Consider the following 18,337-nt stretch of genomic DNA (forward strand, 5'->3'; position numbering starts at 1 on the left):
TTTTCTTCAAGATTGGTCTGTACATAGACGACTGTGCTTAAAAATCGAATCATAATCTCTGAATATGTATAAATAAATAGCCATAAATTCGTAATCCTACTTCACGGCATGTAATCAATGATTTGATGCCAAATTTGTTTTACTATATGTATAGATGATGTTTGATGATGTGGACAGCGAGGATGAAGATGCCCAGAGGAGGTACATGAGGCGAATCATGAGGGAGCTTTATGCGGGAATGCATAACAGGCGTATCAGGAGCTGGAACGATGGCTATGGATGCCCATTTTTCAACCACAAGATTCATGATGCATATCTAAATGTTCTTGCGCATGCAAGAGGACGGGCCGTTGGCTCCTTCAAGCAGAAGTATTCTCGCAGGGTGGCGCATGGCGCGTACGCCGAGTACCTGGAGAAGCTTTAGGATCGTGCCGGCCGCATGTGAGATGAGATGTGGGATGGATCGAACTATGTACGCTTGAGTATGCTTAATGATGGTTGAACTATGTACTTATGGTTGAACTATGCTTATGTACGTGTACGCTTATTATCTATGTCTGAGTATGTTAAATATTTCGCCAAATTTTGGTAAAAATTACAACAGGGGACCAATAAACCAGGACGGAGGTAGTACGTCAATCACACACGGTTCCCAAAATTGGAACCGTGTGCAATGACTATCATTTTGCCTGCTGTGTCAATCACACACGGTTCGCTCTAGCAAACCGTCGCCCCCAAAATTCTTTGTGGGACAGAAAACCCTCACCACCCAATTCAAAAAAGAAAAAAGAAAACTCTCACCATCCCCACGTCACAAAAACCATCACCCCGCCTGCCACCCACCTCGGCCCCTCCGATACGTTCCCCATTCACACCTGCACAAGCTCCTGCGCGTCTATGCCATGGCACCTCCTATCGCGGCAGTAAACACTTAGTTCGACGCCTGCCGCCGCCGCCAAGCTGCCGGCAAAGCCCACCGCATTTCGCCACTTATGCTTGCCGCCGCCTATCACCGTCGACTTTCTCGACGCTGCTCGTGGTCGACCCAGCTCCGCTCGGTTGGGGAATCTGCCGTACTGAGAGTTCTTTCTCGTGGACGACAAGGTAACTAATTTAATGAGATATTATCTCATCTCTTATCCCAGTTCATCTGCCTCCTTTAATCACCTGGCGGAAATCACCATGAATTCATTTTTATTCGAGCTAATTTGACGGTTTTCTTTCATTCATAGAATGTACAGTGCGCCGATACTTCAGAACTTGGCAACCGCCGCCAGAGATTCCATCTCATCATACCAGATAACTTGAGGACGCGCGCGGTATGTTCAATCTCACCCTAAATCGGTTGGCATGGCCTACTTTCCTGAACATATTCTAAATATTGCTACATTTGGATAAAAGGTGCCACACGCACCATATACGTCAAAGGGGATTCCCCCCCCCCCTCTTCTTTATATATTAGGCAAATTAATGATGTATTGTTCTTTCAATTACTCTCATATTTCCATGACATCATGTTTACCCTATCTGTTTAATTATAGACTTTTGTCCTTCGATTTCAATTGTTGTATAGTTCTTTTAATTTGGGCCCATATTTGCATGTTACCATATTTTCTTTAACAACCCTACCATTTTCTGAAGGACATCCCTCGCTATGTAATAGATTATGTAGTGCACAATTTTTCCCTTTACATACATCAAGGCTCCACGAATGTCATACTGCACACAAACCATGGATTTACAATCGTTGCTACAGTAAGACTTGATGAACGTGGTGACTCCTATTTTGGCACTGGCTTTTGGAATGAAATTGCAAAGTTTTATGTACTAAAAGCTGGCACTAAAATTGCACTACACATAGAAGGGCCTGGTCATGAGATATATGCTAACTTCCCCGACAAAATCATCCGTCCAGACTTTGTTCGAAGTACTTTTCAACTATCTGCATATGTTAACTTACCCAACAATGTCAAATGAATTGTGTAGTATTTAAGCAACCAATTGCTATTCCCTTATCTTACTATATTCCTACCTAATAACTTCTAGTTGCCAATACACTTTTCTATTGCCCTGTTTTAACTAAATATATATTCCATGTACTCCCATTTCTATCGGAAAGAGCCGCTAACAAGAAGACTCTACAGGTGGAGAACGGGGCTGCCAACAAGCGGAGGTGGGGCGAGCTAGAAGTGCAAGCGACTCCAGCAGGCCTAGACTTAATCAGCAGCCTCCCCGATGATATGTTGAGAGTCATCATCTCCCTCCTCTCAATCAAATATGGGGTGCAGACAACCCTCCTTTCCCGACGGTGGCGCCCCCTATGGAACTCCAGCCCTCTCGACCTCATCGACACCCACGAGCTCTACCTTGGCCCAACCAAAGGCCTTAGAATGGGCAAGTTCCATTCCAACGGCAAGGACCGAGCCAAGCTTGATGACTGGTTCCGATCCCCCACCCTAGATCAGCTCGAGGAGCTCACTTTTGATGATGGGCATATGCGGTCGCTGCCAACGTCCGCACTCCGCCTCGCGCCCACGCTGCGCATCGCCAAGTTCAGGAACTGCCATTTCCCGCCCCTTAATGATGCGTCCGCTCTTATTCTACCACGACTGAAGCACCTCGAGCTCATCGCCGTCTGCCTATCAAAGGGTGACATGGAGCGCCTGCTCCCTGGCTGTACTACACTTGAGTACCTTCATCTTCAGGTGATCAATGGGTTGAGTACCTTCCACATCACCTCCATGACTCTCCGGACTATTTTTGTGTGTTGCTGGTGCGGCAGGAAGGCATCACAAAAGGTGGACCACGGTATGGTCATCTAGGACACACCTGCACTTGAGAGATTACTTGTACTTAATCAAGAAGGTCCAACAAGAATCAATGTCATTTCTGCGCCGAAATTGACAGTGGTGGGCTACTCGTCTGACGAATACTCTGAACTTGTTATTGGATCCACACCCGTTCAGGTACAACAGCCACCTTCTACCTCTCCTTCTACAAATTAACATTATTTCTAATTTTCAAGATGTTTGTTCGTCTGTCATTCAGAAAATGATTCCGACAAGCTTGACCCCGAAACTGCGCATAGTGAAGGTCTTGGCACTAGAATCTATGGGCCCGACCTGGAGCAAGTTGTCAGTTTCCTGAGATGCTTTCCGTGCCTGGAGAAGCTATATATCAAGGTGATGTTCCTTTCCTGTTAAATGTCAGCCATAAGGGAGTTCAATTTGTGACACTTGTTTCCAAGTTTACAATGACAATGCACTACGATTTCTGAAGGTTCTTTTGGAGGATTTCAGTACATACATGCCCCCCCCCATATTGGTTGCTTGATCCATATGGTTACAATCAATAAGCATTTTTCCTTTGGATTCATCTGTACTAGTTTTCTTAGGGAACTTTTCATCCACTCCAACCTCTTGTGAAGAAGGCTACATTTTCTAGAATGTAATCAAATGCCCATGTTAATCATGTCAGATCAAAGATGGCATGTTAGTGCATTTTACAAATCCTGCAAACCAAATAGCTAGTCCTGTAGTAATGTTCAAAAGTCAAAACTGCATGTAGGCACTAACACGTTTTATTCTTTTGCAGATAAGGTTAGGCCCAGTGGTGGATAATGTGATACAATATAACAATCACGTCGAATGCCTAGATCTGCATCTCTCAGAAATTACTTTGAACTCCTACCGAGGGACCTTACCGGAGATTATATTCGCTAGGTTCTTTGTTCTCAGAGCAAGGGTGATGAAGGAAATGAGGTTTGCCCTACATTTATTTCACAAAAATGAATGGTCTGTTGATCAGCGTCGGCGCCTGCGGCAGAATGGAGTAGGCTCCAGAAATGCTGAATTTCATTTTGGAACTACAGATGACAGAGTAATCAGAACTCATCAGGTCAACCCCATACATGACTTCTCAGTGGCTGACCCCTTTTTGCAAAATTTGTGAGGTTTCGAAGCCAGACTTAGAAGCAGTGATATTAGTTTGAACCTCTCTGATATCCATGTTCAGCGCATCAGCGCGAGCGTTTGCAGCTCATGAGATGAATTCCATTTCTAATATCAGTTTGAACCTTGTAATCTTCGAATTTGAGCCATATAACTCTGGAATTTGAACCTTGTAACATTTCGAGCTTTTGTGGTACAATCGTTGAAATGGCATCGTATGAGACTCGTATATTGCTAGCACTATTTTGACCTTAATATGCAATGGTCTTAGATTTTATTAACCATTCTTAGATCAGTTTACCTTGTCGATCTCACAGCACATGATCTGTATAGCTAACTCGGCTGCAATATTCAACATTATTGCACACAGTTGGTTTCTTCCACCATGTGCATTGTAGAGCGCAGAATTAATTATCACACTTGAGTTTCCATCATCACCCTTCTGTGTAACTTTGACCTCATCACCCAAGGGTAAACTTATGACCGAAGTCATTCCACACACTTCATTTTTACAAAGCTTATTGCCAATAAACGCCCATGATTTGTCCCTCTTCTAGCCGATGCGTGGCCAAACTAGCCGGGCGGGAAGCTTGCATGGTAAACAGCACGGTAGCGCGGGAACAGGCTCTTCGAGCCCACGCCTAGGGTGCGGTATTGTCAAGCGTGCATTAGATTCTGGAATCCTCCGCTATGAACACCGTGACAAGACATGACGATTACAGGCCGGCCGGCCCCCATTTATTACAGCGGCCATTTAACCTACCCATGTGTCTCTTCAACCTTTCGATCGCGCCCCACCATTGCAAGAAGCACACCCACCACAAGAAATTCTTAGAGGGTATCCTGCATGGCTCCAATGGCGCTTCGAGCAGCTACCGACGACGAGTAGCAGTTCACTATGCGTGCTGTGGTGGACACCCACAGAAGGTTCATGGACCTCTTGGTGGTGTACACCAACCACCCGGTCTGAGCGGAGCACTCCATCCACATCATCGAGTTGTTGCTTGCCGAGGAGAAGTACAAGGTGGTCAGGTTCGACCTTGAGTAGACCCGCGCTCATGCCGGGTCTCGTCCCAAGGTTGCCATTGCCCAGATGTGTGTGCGCCACCACGTCCTCATCTACCACTACTGCCTGGCCACAAAGCCTTGCGAGCGTTTCGCCAGGTTTGTCAACAACCCCCACTACATGTTCGCTCGGTGGACATCACCAACGATGTAAAGGCACTCGAGAATTCGGGCATCGCCTGCCAGAATCTTGTCGACGTCCAGGGCCAATACAATATCAGGGGCAGCAAGGAGCATGAGAAGGACTCACTGGTTCACCTCGCCGAGGCCATCATCGACCCCTACTACAGAGACATGAAGGATTCGTGCAACAAGGACAAGCGTGCCTGGCACTTGGCCTGGATGGACAAACTCAATAAAGCTCACGTCATGTACGCGGCCAAGGAGGTGTACACGAGCTATGAAATGTATCGGCGGATCGTTGACGTGAGTGAGTCCCTCCTTCCCCAAAACGGCCAGGGATCCAGCCGTAAGCAGAGCAATGGCAAGCGTCATCGCAACAATAAGTAAATGATTAGATCCTCGTTTCTCCTACTTTAGTATGCATGTAATTGCTTACTTTGGTGTGTGCAAATGTTATGTGTGTAGTCACTTGTGTAATTGTATGCTTAATTTGGTTATGAAATGTTGTCTTTTTAAGTATATATGTTGATGCTCTGTAGACAGAGCGTAGATGGTGTGCGGACAAAGAAAATCACATCACACATGGACTAAACAATGGAACCCGTCGGTGATATTTTCATCAATCACTCACAATTCTATACCAGCAATCGTTTGCTCACAATACACACGCCTTATTAGCAGCAACCGTCTGTGTTCTTATCGGTCTTTAGACACGTTTCTGATTACAGACATGTTTGCCGCGTATCACACACATCTTGTTAAGTTGAGTCATTTCTGTTCTCATGTCTCAACACAAACAGTTCATCCGAGTGAACCGCATGCCGTATATCGCACACACCATTGATCTGGCTGACCGTTTCTTTTGTGTTGCCTATTCACAAACAGTTCATCCGAGTGAACCGTATGCTATGTATCACACACGCCTCCATCTGGCTGCCTGTTTCTTTTGTTCCTCCTCATCGCAAACAGTTCATTGAACGGAACCGTATGCCCTTCATCGCACATGCAACTAAAACCTGAACCGTGTTTGATGCATCCGTCATCGCAAATGTTTTACACGTTTTGGACGGTTTTCATATAGCACCGGTTGCGATTATGGCATCGCACACAATTTCTCGAAGGGTCTCTGATCGTAGTGTCGCGTTAGCAGCATCCTGCAGTAGTGTTTTACCATAGAAAAGTTTGAATACAGTAGATATAATGTAAAAATAAAATATGAATGGGTTTGCAATAGTACTTATTGTCGGGGAATCAGGAACGACACATATGGGATCCCTCGGAGTCCCTTCTACGGTTGGCGGGGCATGGAGCTGCGCAAAGAGCGGGTCTAGAAGATCAACGCGGGGGAATTTTTTCCCAAGTTCAGGCCGCAAATGATGCATAAAACCCTAGTCTTGCTCAGTGTATATTTAGTGTTCTTGAGCTCTTGAACTAGGTGCGGTGCATGCCTAGTCCAAAAAGTCTGAATCCTTCCTTAGTACACCTCGGGCCTCCTTTTATATGTCAAAGGGGTTGCCATAGTGGCACACGGGTGGAAAGTATGTACAGTGTACAAGTCTATCGCCTGACACCGTAGGACAAACGCATTTAATGTGCTGCCGACGTGCCCTCTTGCTTTATCGGGGACGACAAAGAAGCTCGTCCCGTCCATCGCCGCCTCGCCTTGCTCTGACACGCGTCCAAGCTAACGAGGCATGCAGCACCATGCTGGCTAGCTGGCTGCTGAGTTGGTGCAGTGGTAGGGTCTTCATGAAGATTGGCATGCCACCACGCAGGTGCTTGGCTAGTTGGCCCAGAAGCTGCATGCTGCCACGCAGACACTCGCCTAGTTGACGGGCTGGCCGCCACATCGAGACGGGCGTGGGGCAGCGAAACTCTGGCAAGTGTGGGCCTGGCTTCGGCCCCGCAGATGCCCCCAGCAAGGGCTTTGCCGGGATCTCATGGGCGTCCCTGGCAAGGGTCTTGCAGGGGTCTTTGGTCGTTCCCGACAAGATCTTGCCAGGGGTCTTCGTCTTCTGGTTCTCATCTAGGCTTGCAGGCCTTGGGTTTTCACAAAGATCTGCATGCCACTATGCAAAGCACCCCTGAGTTTTGGTCTTGACACTGTCAGTGGTGTCGGAGTTCGCAGGCTCAAGGGTGGTGGCTTTGCTAGTGCTGAGCAAGTTGCCCCGGCATGGCTCTTGCTGGGGCCACGTAGGCCGCCCCAGCAAGGGTCTTGCCGGGAAAGCTCACCTTGTCCCTTTGCTCTTCATGCTTCTGGTTCGAGTGCTGCCTTGGCAGCCTTGTACCTTTTCTTCCTCTGTTCCGCCAAGCATGGCTGCAGGTGCGGCTACGACTGCCCGTGCACACATAAAGGGGTACAGAAAGGCCCCTACTTTTGTACACCGACAAGAACCCCCGGGCCTGGGCCACAATAAGCGCAGGGCGTTGTTGGGCCAGGCCCAGAATGGTGCACGGGCACGCGTGGTAGAGTTTTACCTGTGGTAACTCCCTCGCCAGTTGCGCTTCCCCATGACCCGCATTGAGTGCGTGACGTGGGGGTTGTGTGTGGGACGGTTGCAACGCGCTTGCGTCACCTCATGGTGAACAGTAAAGAGGTGCCCCGCGTCTTCCCCATAAAAAAGAGGAAACCGCAGGGGCGCTGCTCATTTACCCTACGCGCCTTTTCCAATCTCGGGACCGCCGTTCCTTTCTTCCTCAAGCGCAAATCGAAGCTCTCGCCTCTGCTCGCCGCCGCCGTGCCCCCATTGCCCTTGATCCCTCACCCCCTCTCAGCCGCCATGGCGCCCAAGATGAGCAAGGGCAAGGGAGCAGCCAAGGACGCCAGGGGGAAGGAGGCGCCAGAGAGTGAGTTGGTGGAGGTGCGGACGCAGTGCACCCTCTTCACCTCGATAGTCGATGCGCTTACCCTCAAGGAGAAATTCAGGCCCCTGTGGGGGACAGAGACGTCGGGGCACCCCGCCACGCATATCATCCCCGCCTCCTTCACCGAGGCCGGTCCAAATCGGCACCCCTTCTTTGTTGACTATTCTCTTGCAGGCTTTGTCCCCCTTTCTTTGATTTCTTTAATGACATCATGCACACCTACGGCTTCCACCTTCTGGACCTCACGTCGAATGTCATGGCGTGCATGGCCTTCTTCGCCCATCTCTGTAAGGGCTTCGCCAGAGTGCACCCCAGCACAACGCTCTTCCGGCATTACTTCACCCCTCGCATCCAACCAAGGGGCGCCATCTCTGGCTGCATCACCTAGATCCTGAGGAACCAGAGCAGGGGCACATACCCGGAGGGTGCCCAGAAGGAGAGGTGGGAAGAGTGGCGGGGCCGATGGTGCTCGATTGTGGAGGAAGATCCGCAGGAATTCTGCCGGGTCCGTCAAAAGCCGTCGGTCCGCAGGAAGGACTAGGGCGATGTCGATGCCAACGACAAGAAGCTCACGGTCGCCACCATCAGGATCCATTGCCTCACCTCGGCTGGGCTCACTCTCGAGATGATCGGGGCCGATTTCATCCGTCACCGGATTGCCCCACTGCACAATAAGGGGAGGCCGGCCTGGGACTTCAGGAACACGGCTGACATCATGAGGCTCTGCCCCGGTCTGAATCACAACTTCACGGTGCTGCAGCACGCCCACCTCTGCCAGAGGCTTTTTCAACTCAAGGTTGACGAGGTCGGCTGGGCCGAGAGGACTGGCAAGGCCGAGAAGACCAGCAAGGCTGGCAAGGCCGGCAAGTCTCTGTCCGGGTTGTCGGTGGAGGTGGTCCCGCTGAACAACAACTCTTGCCAGACCACCATCATCGCCATGATGTCGGTCTTCAACGTGCACGGCCTCGACCCAACTTGCGCTAAGCCAGGAGCAGTGCTGGTGCAGGAATTCTTCGACAACTTGTCGGAGAGGTACGTTCATGACGAGCCACAGCTCATTCGTGACACCACCGAGGAGGAGCTAGAGTACATCACAGCCCGGGCGGAGGAGGCAGCGCTTGCCGAGGAGGCCGGCAGCCTCAACACTGTGGAGGACGAGGCCGACATGGCCGCAGAGGAGAGAAAGTTCGCCGAGTGAACGGAAGCTGCCGAGGGGTCCAGCAGCGCCGGCGATGGGGTCCCCTTGTTGAAGACGTGGTCGAGGAGTCAGCCGAACAGGAGACCGAGGCGGATGACCCCTCGGCCCCGGGGAGAAAACGTGTCCTGCGATGGGCTAGCTCCGGCGAGCCGGTCTGGCCCGGTAGGACCACGCAGCGGCAACAGGCCCAGGCGCAGCCCATGCACGAGACGAGGGTTGCAGCAGCGAAGAAGGTCGCGGCCGCCGCTTCTTCCTCATCCAAGCGGCGCAGGACGCCTTCGCCTTCCCCTCCCCCCGTGGACGCCTCCCCGGAGGCCGACTTCGACCTTGGGTCCTTCAGCCCAAAGAGGAAGAGGAGGCCAACAGAGGAGGACGAGTAAGCATCTCGCCCTTCATCATTTCTGACCCTCAACCTATGCCATCTTCCCTGACTTGATCTTATCCTTGTAGTGACACGGAGACGCTGACCTAGAGGGTGGCGAAGAGAGCCAAGGCTTCGACAGGTGTCCAGCCCCCGGCGAGTGCTCCGCGCATGCCGGCGTTGGTGGTGATCAGCCCGGACAACAGCCCTCGACGCAGCCCCCGCTTCAGCCCCTAGCGTGAGTTCATCATTCACTCCCCACTAATGGGCATTGGGGCGTGAATCCTTGGTGCTGACCTTGCCGGGTTTGTAGGAGGAGGGTGGCAACAGGAGGAGCCACTGAGGGCCACCCCCGACACGCCGCCCCCGTCAACCATGCCACCCAGAGGGGCATCATCGGCTAGGGCACCTTCCGCCGATCCCACGCGCATGGAGGAGGAGGAGGAGGAGGCAAGCATGGGCACCAGCGGCTCCGTCTCGACAACGAACATTGGCGGGGAGGGAACCGCTTCTGCTCAGCTCGGCACAGGTAAGCATCCTGCCTCCCGTCCCTTGCTATCTCTGCCATGCAATATCCTCTCTTGTTTCTTTGTTCTGAACTTTGATTATGGCCCTACTTCGTCCTCCTTTCTGGTTTCCAGACCCTCCTTCGATGTACTAGGTGGACATCGACACCGTCATCGAGGAGGTCACCAGGGATGCCGAAGCTGAGGCCACCAGGATCGCGGCTGATGAAGCCACCAAGTCTGCTGCCGAGGAGGCCGGCAAGGGGCCTACCGGGGAGGCCGGTAAGGCTGCTGCCGAGGAGGCCGCCAAGGAGCCTGCCGGGGAGGGGATGGCCGACGACCAACCTTCCTCCCCTGTAGCCCCCGCCTCGGGCAAGTACTTGAAGGTGGGTGATGATCTGTTTGTCAGCCTCAAGGGGACGGCAAGCACCAGAGTGCTAGCCGAAGGGGAGGTTTTCGACGATGAGGCCCTCGCCGCCACCGGGCTCCAGGTCGTTGATGAACCGAGCGCTAGCAGCGGTGGTTTCCAAGAGGAGTAGCTCCTCCGGGCCATGAGTGCCAACTTTCAGAAGCTCCAGGTGCTCCATCGTGCCCGCCAGGATAAGGTGAACTCCAGGATGGCGGCTATGGACACGGTGGAAGCATATTTCCAGGAGCGTGTTGCTCAGACGCAAGTCTGGTTCGGTGAGGCCCGAGAGGAACTGAGGACCGCCCAGGGTGAGTTGGATGAGCGCAAGCGAGAGCTCATCCTGAAGCAGGCCGACGTCGAGAAGGCCCAAGAGGCGGCGAAGGAATAGGCCACCAAGGAAGCAGCTGCCCGGCAATAGCAGCAAGCTCTGCTGGACACCTAGGAGGAAGACCTCGTTGGCCGCGAGCAGGCGCTTGCTGCCACGCTCCCTGGCAAGGACGAGGAAATCGGGAAGATCATCGCACAGCGGACCAAGGAGCTGGAGCAGAGGCACAAGGACGCACTCGATGCTCTGGCCCTGGACCATGCTTGCAAGGTGGAGAAGCTGGAGCTGGAGCGGGAGGAGCTGAAGAAGAAGGTCTTAGAGCTGAAGGAGGAGAGGGACACGGCCAACCTCACTCTGGTGGATTCGCAAGTCACCGTCTCCGACCATATCAAGCTGCTCTCCGAGGCCAAGAGCTCCATTGATAATCTAAAGCTGCAACTGGGCACCTTGGAGGGGACACTTTCATAGGTCACGGCCCAGGAGGAGACCCTGAACAAGGCCCTCGAGACCAAAAAGCGGCTGCGGAGTGATGACGCTCACCACACAGCTAGCCGTCATGGGCATGCCAGACGTCAGGTTCTCCCAGGAGGCGAACACAAGCCCCAATGCCAGGCTGACCTTGTTCTTCAAGCGCGTCCTCGACGCCCTGGAGTAGCTTTGCTCCAATCGAGCGACCTATCTGGCCAATGAGTCCCGAAGGCTTTGTCGGGGTGCCCTGACCAAGTGCTCACCAAGGTGTCGTTCTGGAACCCTAGCGTCGACTTCGCCAACGCACTTGAGAGCTTGCCGGAGGATGCGAACCTCGCGGCACTTAAAGAGCGCATCGAGCCCATCATCAGCTGCGTCGATGGAGTCAAGACGGTGGAGGGCCAACGCCGGGACTAGCCACCCCGTTTCTCTTTGTCGCTGCGAGTTCATGCACAAGAAAATTTATCTTAAGTTAGAACCGCGGCAATCACTGATGTAATATAACTCTTTAGTATTTTGAAATAGTGTGTGATATCTTCCTGTTTGATCTTTCTTTGTATGTACACACCCTACGCAAGTTGGATAGGTTTGCCGGCGCGTAAACCCGTGTTGTGACGCTTTGAGGAACGGATCCTTAGCAGCCTGTCGGGGGGCGCGTGCTGCCGGGCAAGCCACCTTGCCATTCTCGGCGCAGCCGCTTGAACTGTTGAGCGGACTCGAAATAGAACAAGGGCGTTGCCAATAGCCGAAGGGTTTCCTTGCATGCAGGTTTTCCATACAAGGAGCAGGATCTTTTGAGGAAGATAACCTTATGTAAAAAAAGAAATTGCTCAAGGTTTTGTGTGACTTAGCTTTTCGTCGCCACGTGGATGGTTGCTGCGGCTGCAGACGACACCACTCGCCTGGCTGATGGCACCAGAGCAATGGAGATGACTTTGACCTCCTCCGTTGTCAGCATCTGCCCTGTCGCCTGCCCGCACTAGCGCAGACAGACCAGCTTCAGACGAGCCGACCGCTGGGGCCACCTTCTTCTTCCAAGCCATGGCGATGAAGAAGAAGATGCGCTAGCTTCTAGGCCAAATTTCCACAGCTTGCGCCCCCTACCTGGCGCGCCAAAGATGTCGCGGAATCAGGAACAACACCTATGGGATCCCTCAGGGAGTCCCTTCTACAGTTGGCGGGGCGTGGGGCTGTGCAAAGAGCGGGTCTAGAAGATCAACGCGGGGGAATTTTTACCCAAGTTCAGGCCACTAACGATGCGTAAAACCCTAGTCCTGCTTTGTGTGTATTTAGTGTTCTTGAGCTCTTAAACTAGCTGCGGTGCATGCCTAGTCCAAAAAGTCTGAATCCTTCGTCAGTACGCCTCAGGCCTCCTTTTATGTCAAAGGGGTTGCCACAGTGGCACACAGGAGGTGGAAAGTATGTACAGTGTACAAGTCTATCGCCTGGCACCGTAGGACAAACGCATTTAATGCACTACCGACGTGCCCTCTTGCTTTATCGGGGACGGCAAAGAAGCTCATCCCGTTCGTCGCCGCCTCGCCTTGCTCTGACGCGCGTCCAAGCTGACGAGGCATGCAGCGCCACGCTGGTTGGCTAGCTGCTGAGCTGGTGCAGTGGCAGGGTCTTCACGAAGATCGGCATGCCACCACGCAGGTGCTTGGCTAGTTGGCCTAGAAGCTGCATGTTGCCACACAGGCGCTCGCCTAGTTGGTGGGTTGTTTGCCACGTCGGAATGGGCACGGCGCAGCGAAACTCTAGCAAGTGCGGGCCTGGCCTCGGCCCCGCAGATGCCCCGGCAAGGGCCTTGTCGGGATCTCGTGGGCGTCCCTGGCAAGGGTCTTGCTGGGGTCTTGCGCGCGTCCACGGCAAGGGTCTTGCCAGGGGTCTTCGGTCGTCCCCGGCAATATCTTTCCGGGGGTCTTCGTCTTCTGGTTCTCATCTAGGCTTGCAGGCCTTCAGTTTTCACAAAGATCTGCATGCCACTACGCAAGGCACCCCTGAGTTTTGGTCTTGACGCTGTTGATGGTGTCGGAGTTCTCAGGCTCAAGGATGGTGGCTTTCCTGGTGCTTAGCAAGTTGCCCCGGCATGGCTCTTGCCGGGGCCACGTAGGCCGCCCCGGCAAGGGTCTTGCCGGGGAAAGCTCACCTTGTCCCTTCGCTCTTCATGCTTCTGGTTCGAGCGCTGCCTTGGCAGCCTTGTACCTTTGCTTCCTCTACTCCGCCAAGCATGGCTGGAGGTGCCGCTATGACTGCCCGTGCACAAGTAAAGGGGTACAGAAAGGCCCCTACTTTTGTACACTGACACTTATAGTAGTGATTTTCTTTCTTATAGTAACGGATCTCACAAAGGTTTTGTTGAGTTTTGTGTGATTAAAGTTTTCAAGATTTGGGTGACTTTACGATGGATGAAGGAATAAGGATTAGCAAAAGGCTAAGCTTGGGGATGCCCGAGGCACCCCAAGATAATATTCAAGAAGTATCAAGCAACTAAGCTTGGGGATGCCCCAAGCGGCATCCCCTCTTTCTTCTAACAACCATCGGTATTTTACTTGAAACTATATTTTTGTTCGTCACGTATTATGAGTTTTACTTGGAGTGTCTTGTATGATATGAGTCTTTTCTTGTTTTGCTTTATGTTTTTAGTCATAAATCCTTGTTGGACACACCTATTTGAGAGAACCAAAATTATGCCATGACTTGTTTGAATTGCTCTCTATGCTTCACTTAAATCTTTATGAGCTATGGAATTGCTCTAGTGCTTCACTTATATCTTTTCGAGCATGGTGTGCTTTAGTATTTTTGAAGAAATACTCTCATGATTCACTTAGATTTATTTGAGAGTTAGTAAAAAAATTAGAAATTCTCTCTTGCTGCACTTAAATTATTTTGAGAGAAGAAAATTTTTATGCTCATGTTCTTCACTTAAATTTGTTTGAGCTATCAAAAGCAACATATGAAACCTATCCCAATGTAAGGACCAAACCTCAAAGGATTTGAGTCTCTATGCTTACCGTGTTAGTCCCTGGATCGAACTCGCTAGCACACACAATATAGATGAATACCAGAATAGCAAGTGCATCATTTATTACAACGTATGATCAAGAATGTATAAAATAAAACAATCTGCATAGCACTTGGCTAGCTTTATTCAATCAAACAGTGGAAAGTAGCAGAAAATAATGATGAGTCCCATCATAGCCCACTAGCGATGCTGAGTGTAGACTCGCGACCCTAACGGTACCTTACTCTTCGTCTGAATACCCTGCAATATGAGACGTTGCAGCCATTTAGGTCAATACTTTGAATGTATTGGCAAGTTACACAGGAGTAATAATAAAGCAGACCTACATGAATATGCATAGTATATCAAAAGGAAGGCTTGAGGGTTTATTTTTGCAGAAAGCTGATTTTGTCCTCATAACTACCTAATAGTCAAATTTTATTTAGTTCTTTTATTACTGCAATTATATACACAAGGTTGAGTGGGCAGCTCCAATTCCATCCTACCCATTATAAAGTTGCCCAACAAATTTATTAAGTGTCACATCTGTCAAGATCATCCAACAACTGTAATGGCATAGTGGCTCAAATTTGCCCATAACCGGGGGCACGGCTAATCATGATTAGTTTTAATACTCTGTAGAGTTTAGTATGTTTTACCCACTAGACCCAATCCGAACATTGAGACGAAGTCTTTTAGAAGAGGTTCCCTTAACCACTTGAGGACCACATCCCACCTACATATGCTACATCTGTTGACACTATCTGGGCCAGGGTTCCAACAACTGATCAACTAAGCCAGAGCCCATATAGCCAGTGGCCGCACATGGAAGCTACTAGTCACTAAGTCTGTCTGATCTTTTTGAACCTGGGCGGCATTCCACTTAGGGTGCGCTCTCATGAGCGCATGGCCTTAGAAAAGGTGCAAGACCCCATGAAGCCTTCCCTCAACACCAAGCAATGCCACTTTCGCCCAGAGGTGAGTTAAATCCTGAGTTACTACTCGATTTGTTAAATATATAATCCTCACATAACCTCAATGAATACTCGAACCAATCCCCGTTTACATAGCATAGCAACTACAACTGCCTCGATCTGCAATGACGGGAAGATAGCTCAACAGCATAGCAAAACAATATAGTAATCCTATACATGCATATATTCATAGTGTGATATAACTACATGCATAGAAAACAATAGGTAAAGGATGATCAACATGTAACTTGCCTTGGTTCTGGTTCAGAAAGTCACACTCCTGACAATAGTTCGTGTCGCACTCCGGACAATCTACATGTTTCACACAATTCAACAAATCAATCATCGGAACACAAATAGAGCCAAAATAAAACCAACAGCAAGAAAACCATTTTAAAATGCAAATAACAGTAGCATAAAAGCATGCACAAATCACCTAAATTGCACTACGATCACAAGCAAAAAAGAATCACTCGATTTCGATAAACGATTTGAAAGTTACGGCCTCCGGAAGGTTTATTTCAAATTTGAATGAATTCAAATTTAAACAATGCAAACATGTGAGATTTTGGTACTGTGATGAAGTGTTGATTTTTGTGAATGCATAGGAAAAAGAATTTCCTAAATCGGATATATAGACTAAAAGATATAGCTAGTGAAAGTTTAGGCTGAAATCTGAAAAAGAAAACAGAAAACAACATAAACCCCCTGGTCATGTAGTGACTCCTGTGTGTGCCCTGTAGCGACTTGCCACATGGCAGCGCATGATTGGCTCAGGTCGTGTTGTGCGTGCGTGTTCTCACCCGAACAGGGGACGGCGGCGGCGGTTCGGGCGTCGACGGCGGCGGCTCTCCGGTGGCTCCCCGGTGAAAGTGAGGGGACGGACAGGTGCGGTGACGAGTGGTGGACGTAGTGGTGGTGTTCAACGGCGACGGGGCTCCCTTGAGCGGCGGTGGCGAGCTCCTGAACTCCGGCGTGCTCCGGCAAAGTCGGGCGTCGGTGGCGGCGTCGTCCTGGTGCGCTGCAGGTTAACCCGAGGTGTCAAACGAGTGCGACGTCGAGAGGGAGATCGAGTGGAGCAGGCGGCGTGGCTCTACGGGCTCTTACGGCGGCGCAAACGAGTGGTGAAAGACGACGGCTGCGAGCTCCTCCGGTGAGATCCAAAACACCGGACAGAGGCGTGTGGACGATAGGTGATGGGGAAAAGGTTGCGGTAGGGTTCTTCAAGGGGTTTTGCCCGCATAGCGGGTCTCGGGCGTGCGCAGGGTCGACCACGGGCGCGGGGCGATCCGGCTCGGCCTCGGCTTGCGTGCGGTGTGTGGTGTCCGGCTCGGTGTGGAAGAAACAGGGGCGCGTGGGGGCCGTGGGTGAATGGCAGAGGTGGGTGCGTGCCGGTTCGGGCACCGGTTCAGGAAAAGTGGGCTGCGGCGTTGGGCCACGCTTAGCTGGGCCGTTGCGCTGCTGCGCTGGCTGGCCTGGGCCGCTGCCTTCTCTTTTTTTTTAAGGACGGCAGCAGAAAAAAATACACAGTATAAAATCTAAATAAAAATACCTAGACACACAGTAAAAATAGCCCTATCAATATAAACTACAGGAACACTAGTTCCAAAACTAATGCAATTTTGTAAAATCATTTTGATGCAATAGACCACTTAAATAGCAAAATAACACACAATTAAAATATTTTGGAGATTGAAAAAATTACCAGAACATATCAGATGAACTGGAAATAATATTCTGGACATTATGAACATTTTTAAAATAGGGGAGAAGTCATGTTATCTCCACTCCAATAAATTGCCTTTGTTCCATAATGAAAAGAATATTTCAGAAAAGCAAATAATGCATGGAAAATATGAGATGCATATGAATGATTTGTTAACATCAAATTTAGGAAAAATTGGGATGTTACACCCAAAGTGATAGATATCCAAGGAGGATATAATAAAAACTTTGATGAAGATCATTGGACAAAATAAACTTGATTCCTTGTAATAGTTTTGAGATATGATGATATAATATGTGAGTCATGTTGATGAGTGATTATGCTTTAGTAAGAATATTGGTGTTAAGGTTTGTGATTCTCTATGCAAGCACAAAAGTCAATAGTTATGCAATGAAATTACATCCTACTTGTGGTGCATTATTTGGTGTTAGTTATGCTTAATGCTCGGTTATGAGATTTTTTGTTTCTTGGTTGTTTGCTTCTCAATCTTTTGCTAGCTTTTATTTTGCACTAAGTGTGATCACTACTTGTGCATCCAAAATCCTTTAGACCAGTTTTGCCACATGAGGCCACTATACCTATCTATATGCGGTTTTCTTTTGCCGTTCTAAGCAAATTTGTATGTGCCATCTCTAAATTTCAAAATAAACTTCTCTTTTGTGTGCTCGTACTGCTCATGAAACGGTAGGGGTGGCTAATATATTTCCATGCTAGATGTGTTATTCTCAAGAAGAGTGTTTGTTCACTTGTCATTGCACGAGAGTATGGCAAAAGTATTAGGGATGCCCAGTCCCGAAATGAAAAATGAATTTACCATATAAAAGTCCAATTGTCCATGCTATAAAAGAAAGAATATGTGATGAACATGTTAGGCAGCATTCCACATCAAAAAAATTGTTTTCATCATTTACCTACTCGAGGACGAGCAGGAATTAAACTTGGGGATGCTGATACGTCTTCAACGTATGTATAATTTTTGATTGGTCCATGTTGTTATATTATCATTCTTTGATGTTTTATAATCATTTTATAACCATTTTATATCATTTTTTGGTACCAACATATTGACATAGTGCCCAGTGTCAGTTGCTGTTTTTTTGCTTGTTTTTACATCGCAGAAAATCAATATCAAATAGAGTCCAAATGCAGCGAAATTTTCTCTGGATTTTTTACGGACCAGAAGACACACAATGTTCTCTCTCTCTCTCTCTCTCTTGATTCTCAATACAATGGTCTCTTGGAGATCTATTTGATGTAACTCTTTTTCCAGTGTGTTTGTTGGGATCCGATAAACTTTGAGTTTATGATCAGATCTTTGTTTTTATCCATGGAAGTTATTTGAGTCTTTTGATCTCTTATATGC

At 49.5% G+C, this 18,337-nt stretch overlaps 1 protein-coding gene across 1 annotated transcript; it reads right to left on the bottom strand.

Annotated features, from left to right (window-relative positions):
* Positions 1–15,500: 15,500 nt before the first annotated feature.
* Positions 15,501–16,562, bottom strand: LOC123058436 (uncharacterized). The gene is made up of 3 exons (XM_044481160.1): positions 16,356–16,562; positions 16,052–16,269; positions 15,501–15,560 (listed from the first exon to the last, which is right to left on the bottom strand). The coding sequence occupies exons 1-3, from the start codon at positions 16,489–16,491 to the stop codon at positions 15,513–15,515; spliced, it is 402 nt and encodes a 133-aa protein (XP_044337095.1). The 5' UTR covers positions 16,492–16,562; the 3' UTR covers positions 15,501–15,512.
* Positions 16,563–18,337: the final 1,775 nt, after the last annotated feature.

Source organism: Triticum aestivum, chromosome 3A (genome assembly GCF_018294505.1).
Source record: "Triticum aestivum cultivar Chinese Spring chromosome 3A, IWGSC CS RefSeq v2.1, whole genome shotgun sequence".
In the NCBI taxonomy this organism is placed as follows: Eukaryota; Viridiplantae; Streptophyta; class Magnoliopsida; order Poales; family Poaceae; genus Triticum; species Triticum aestivum.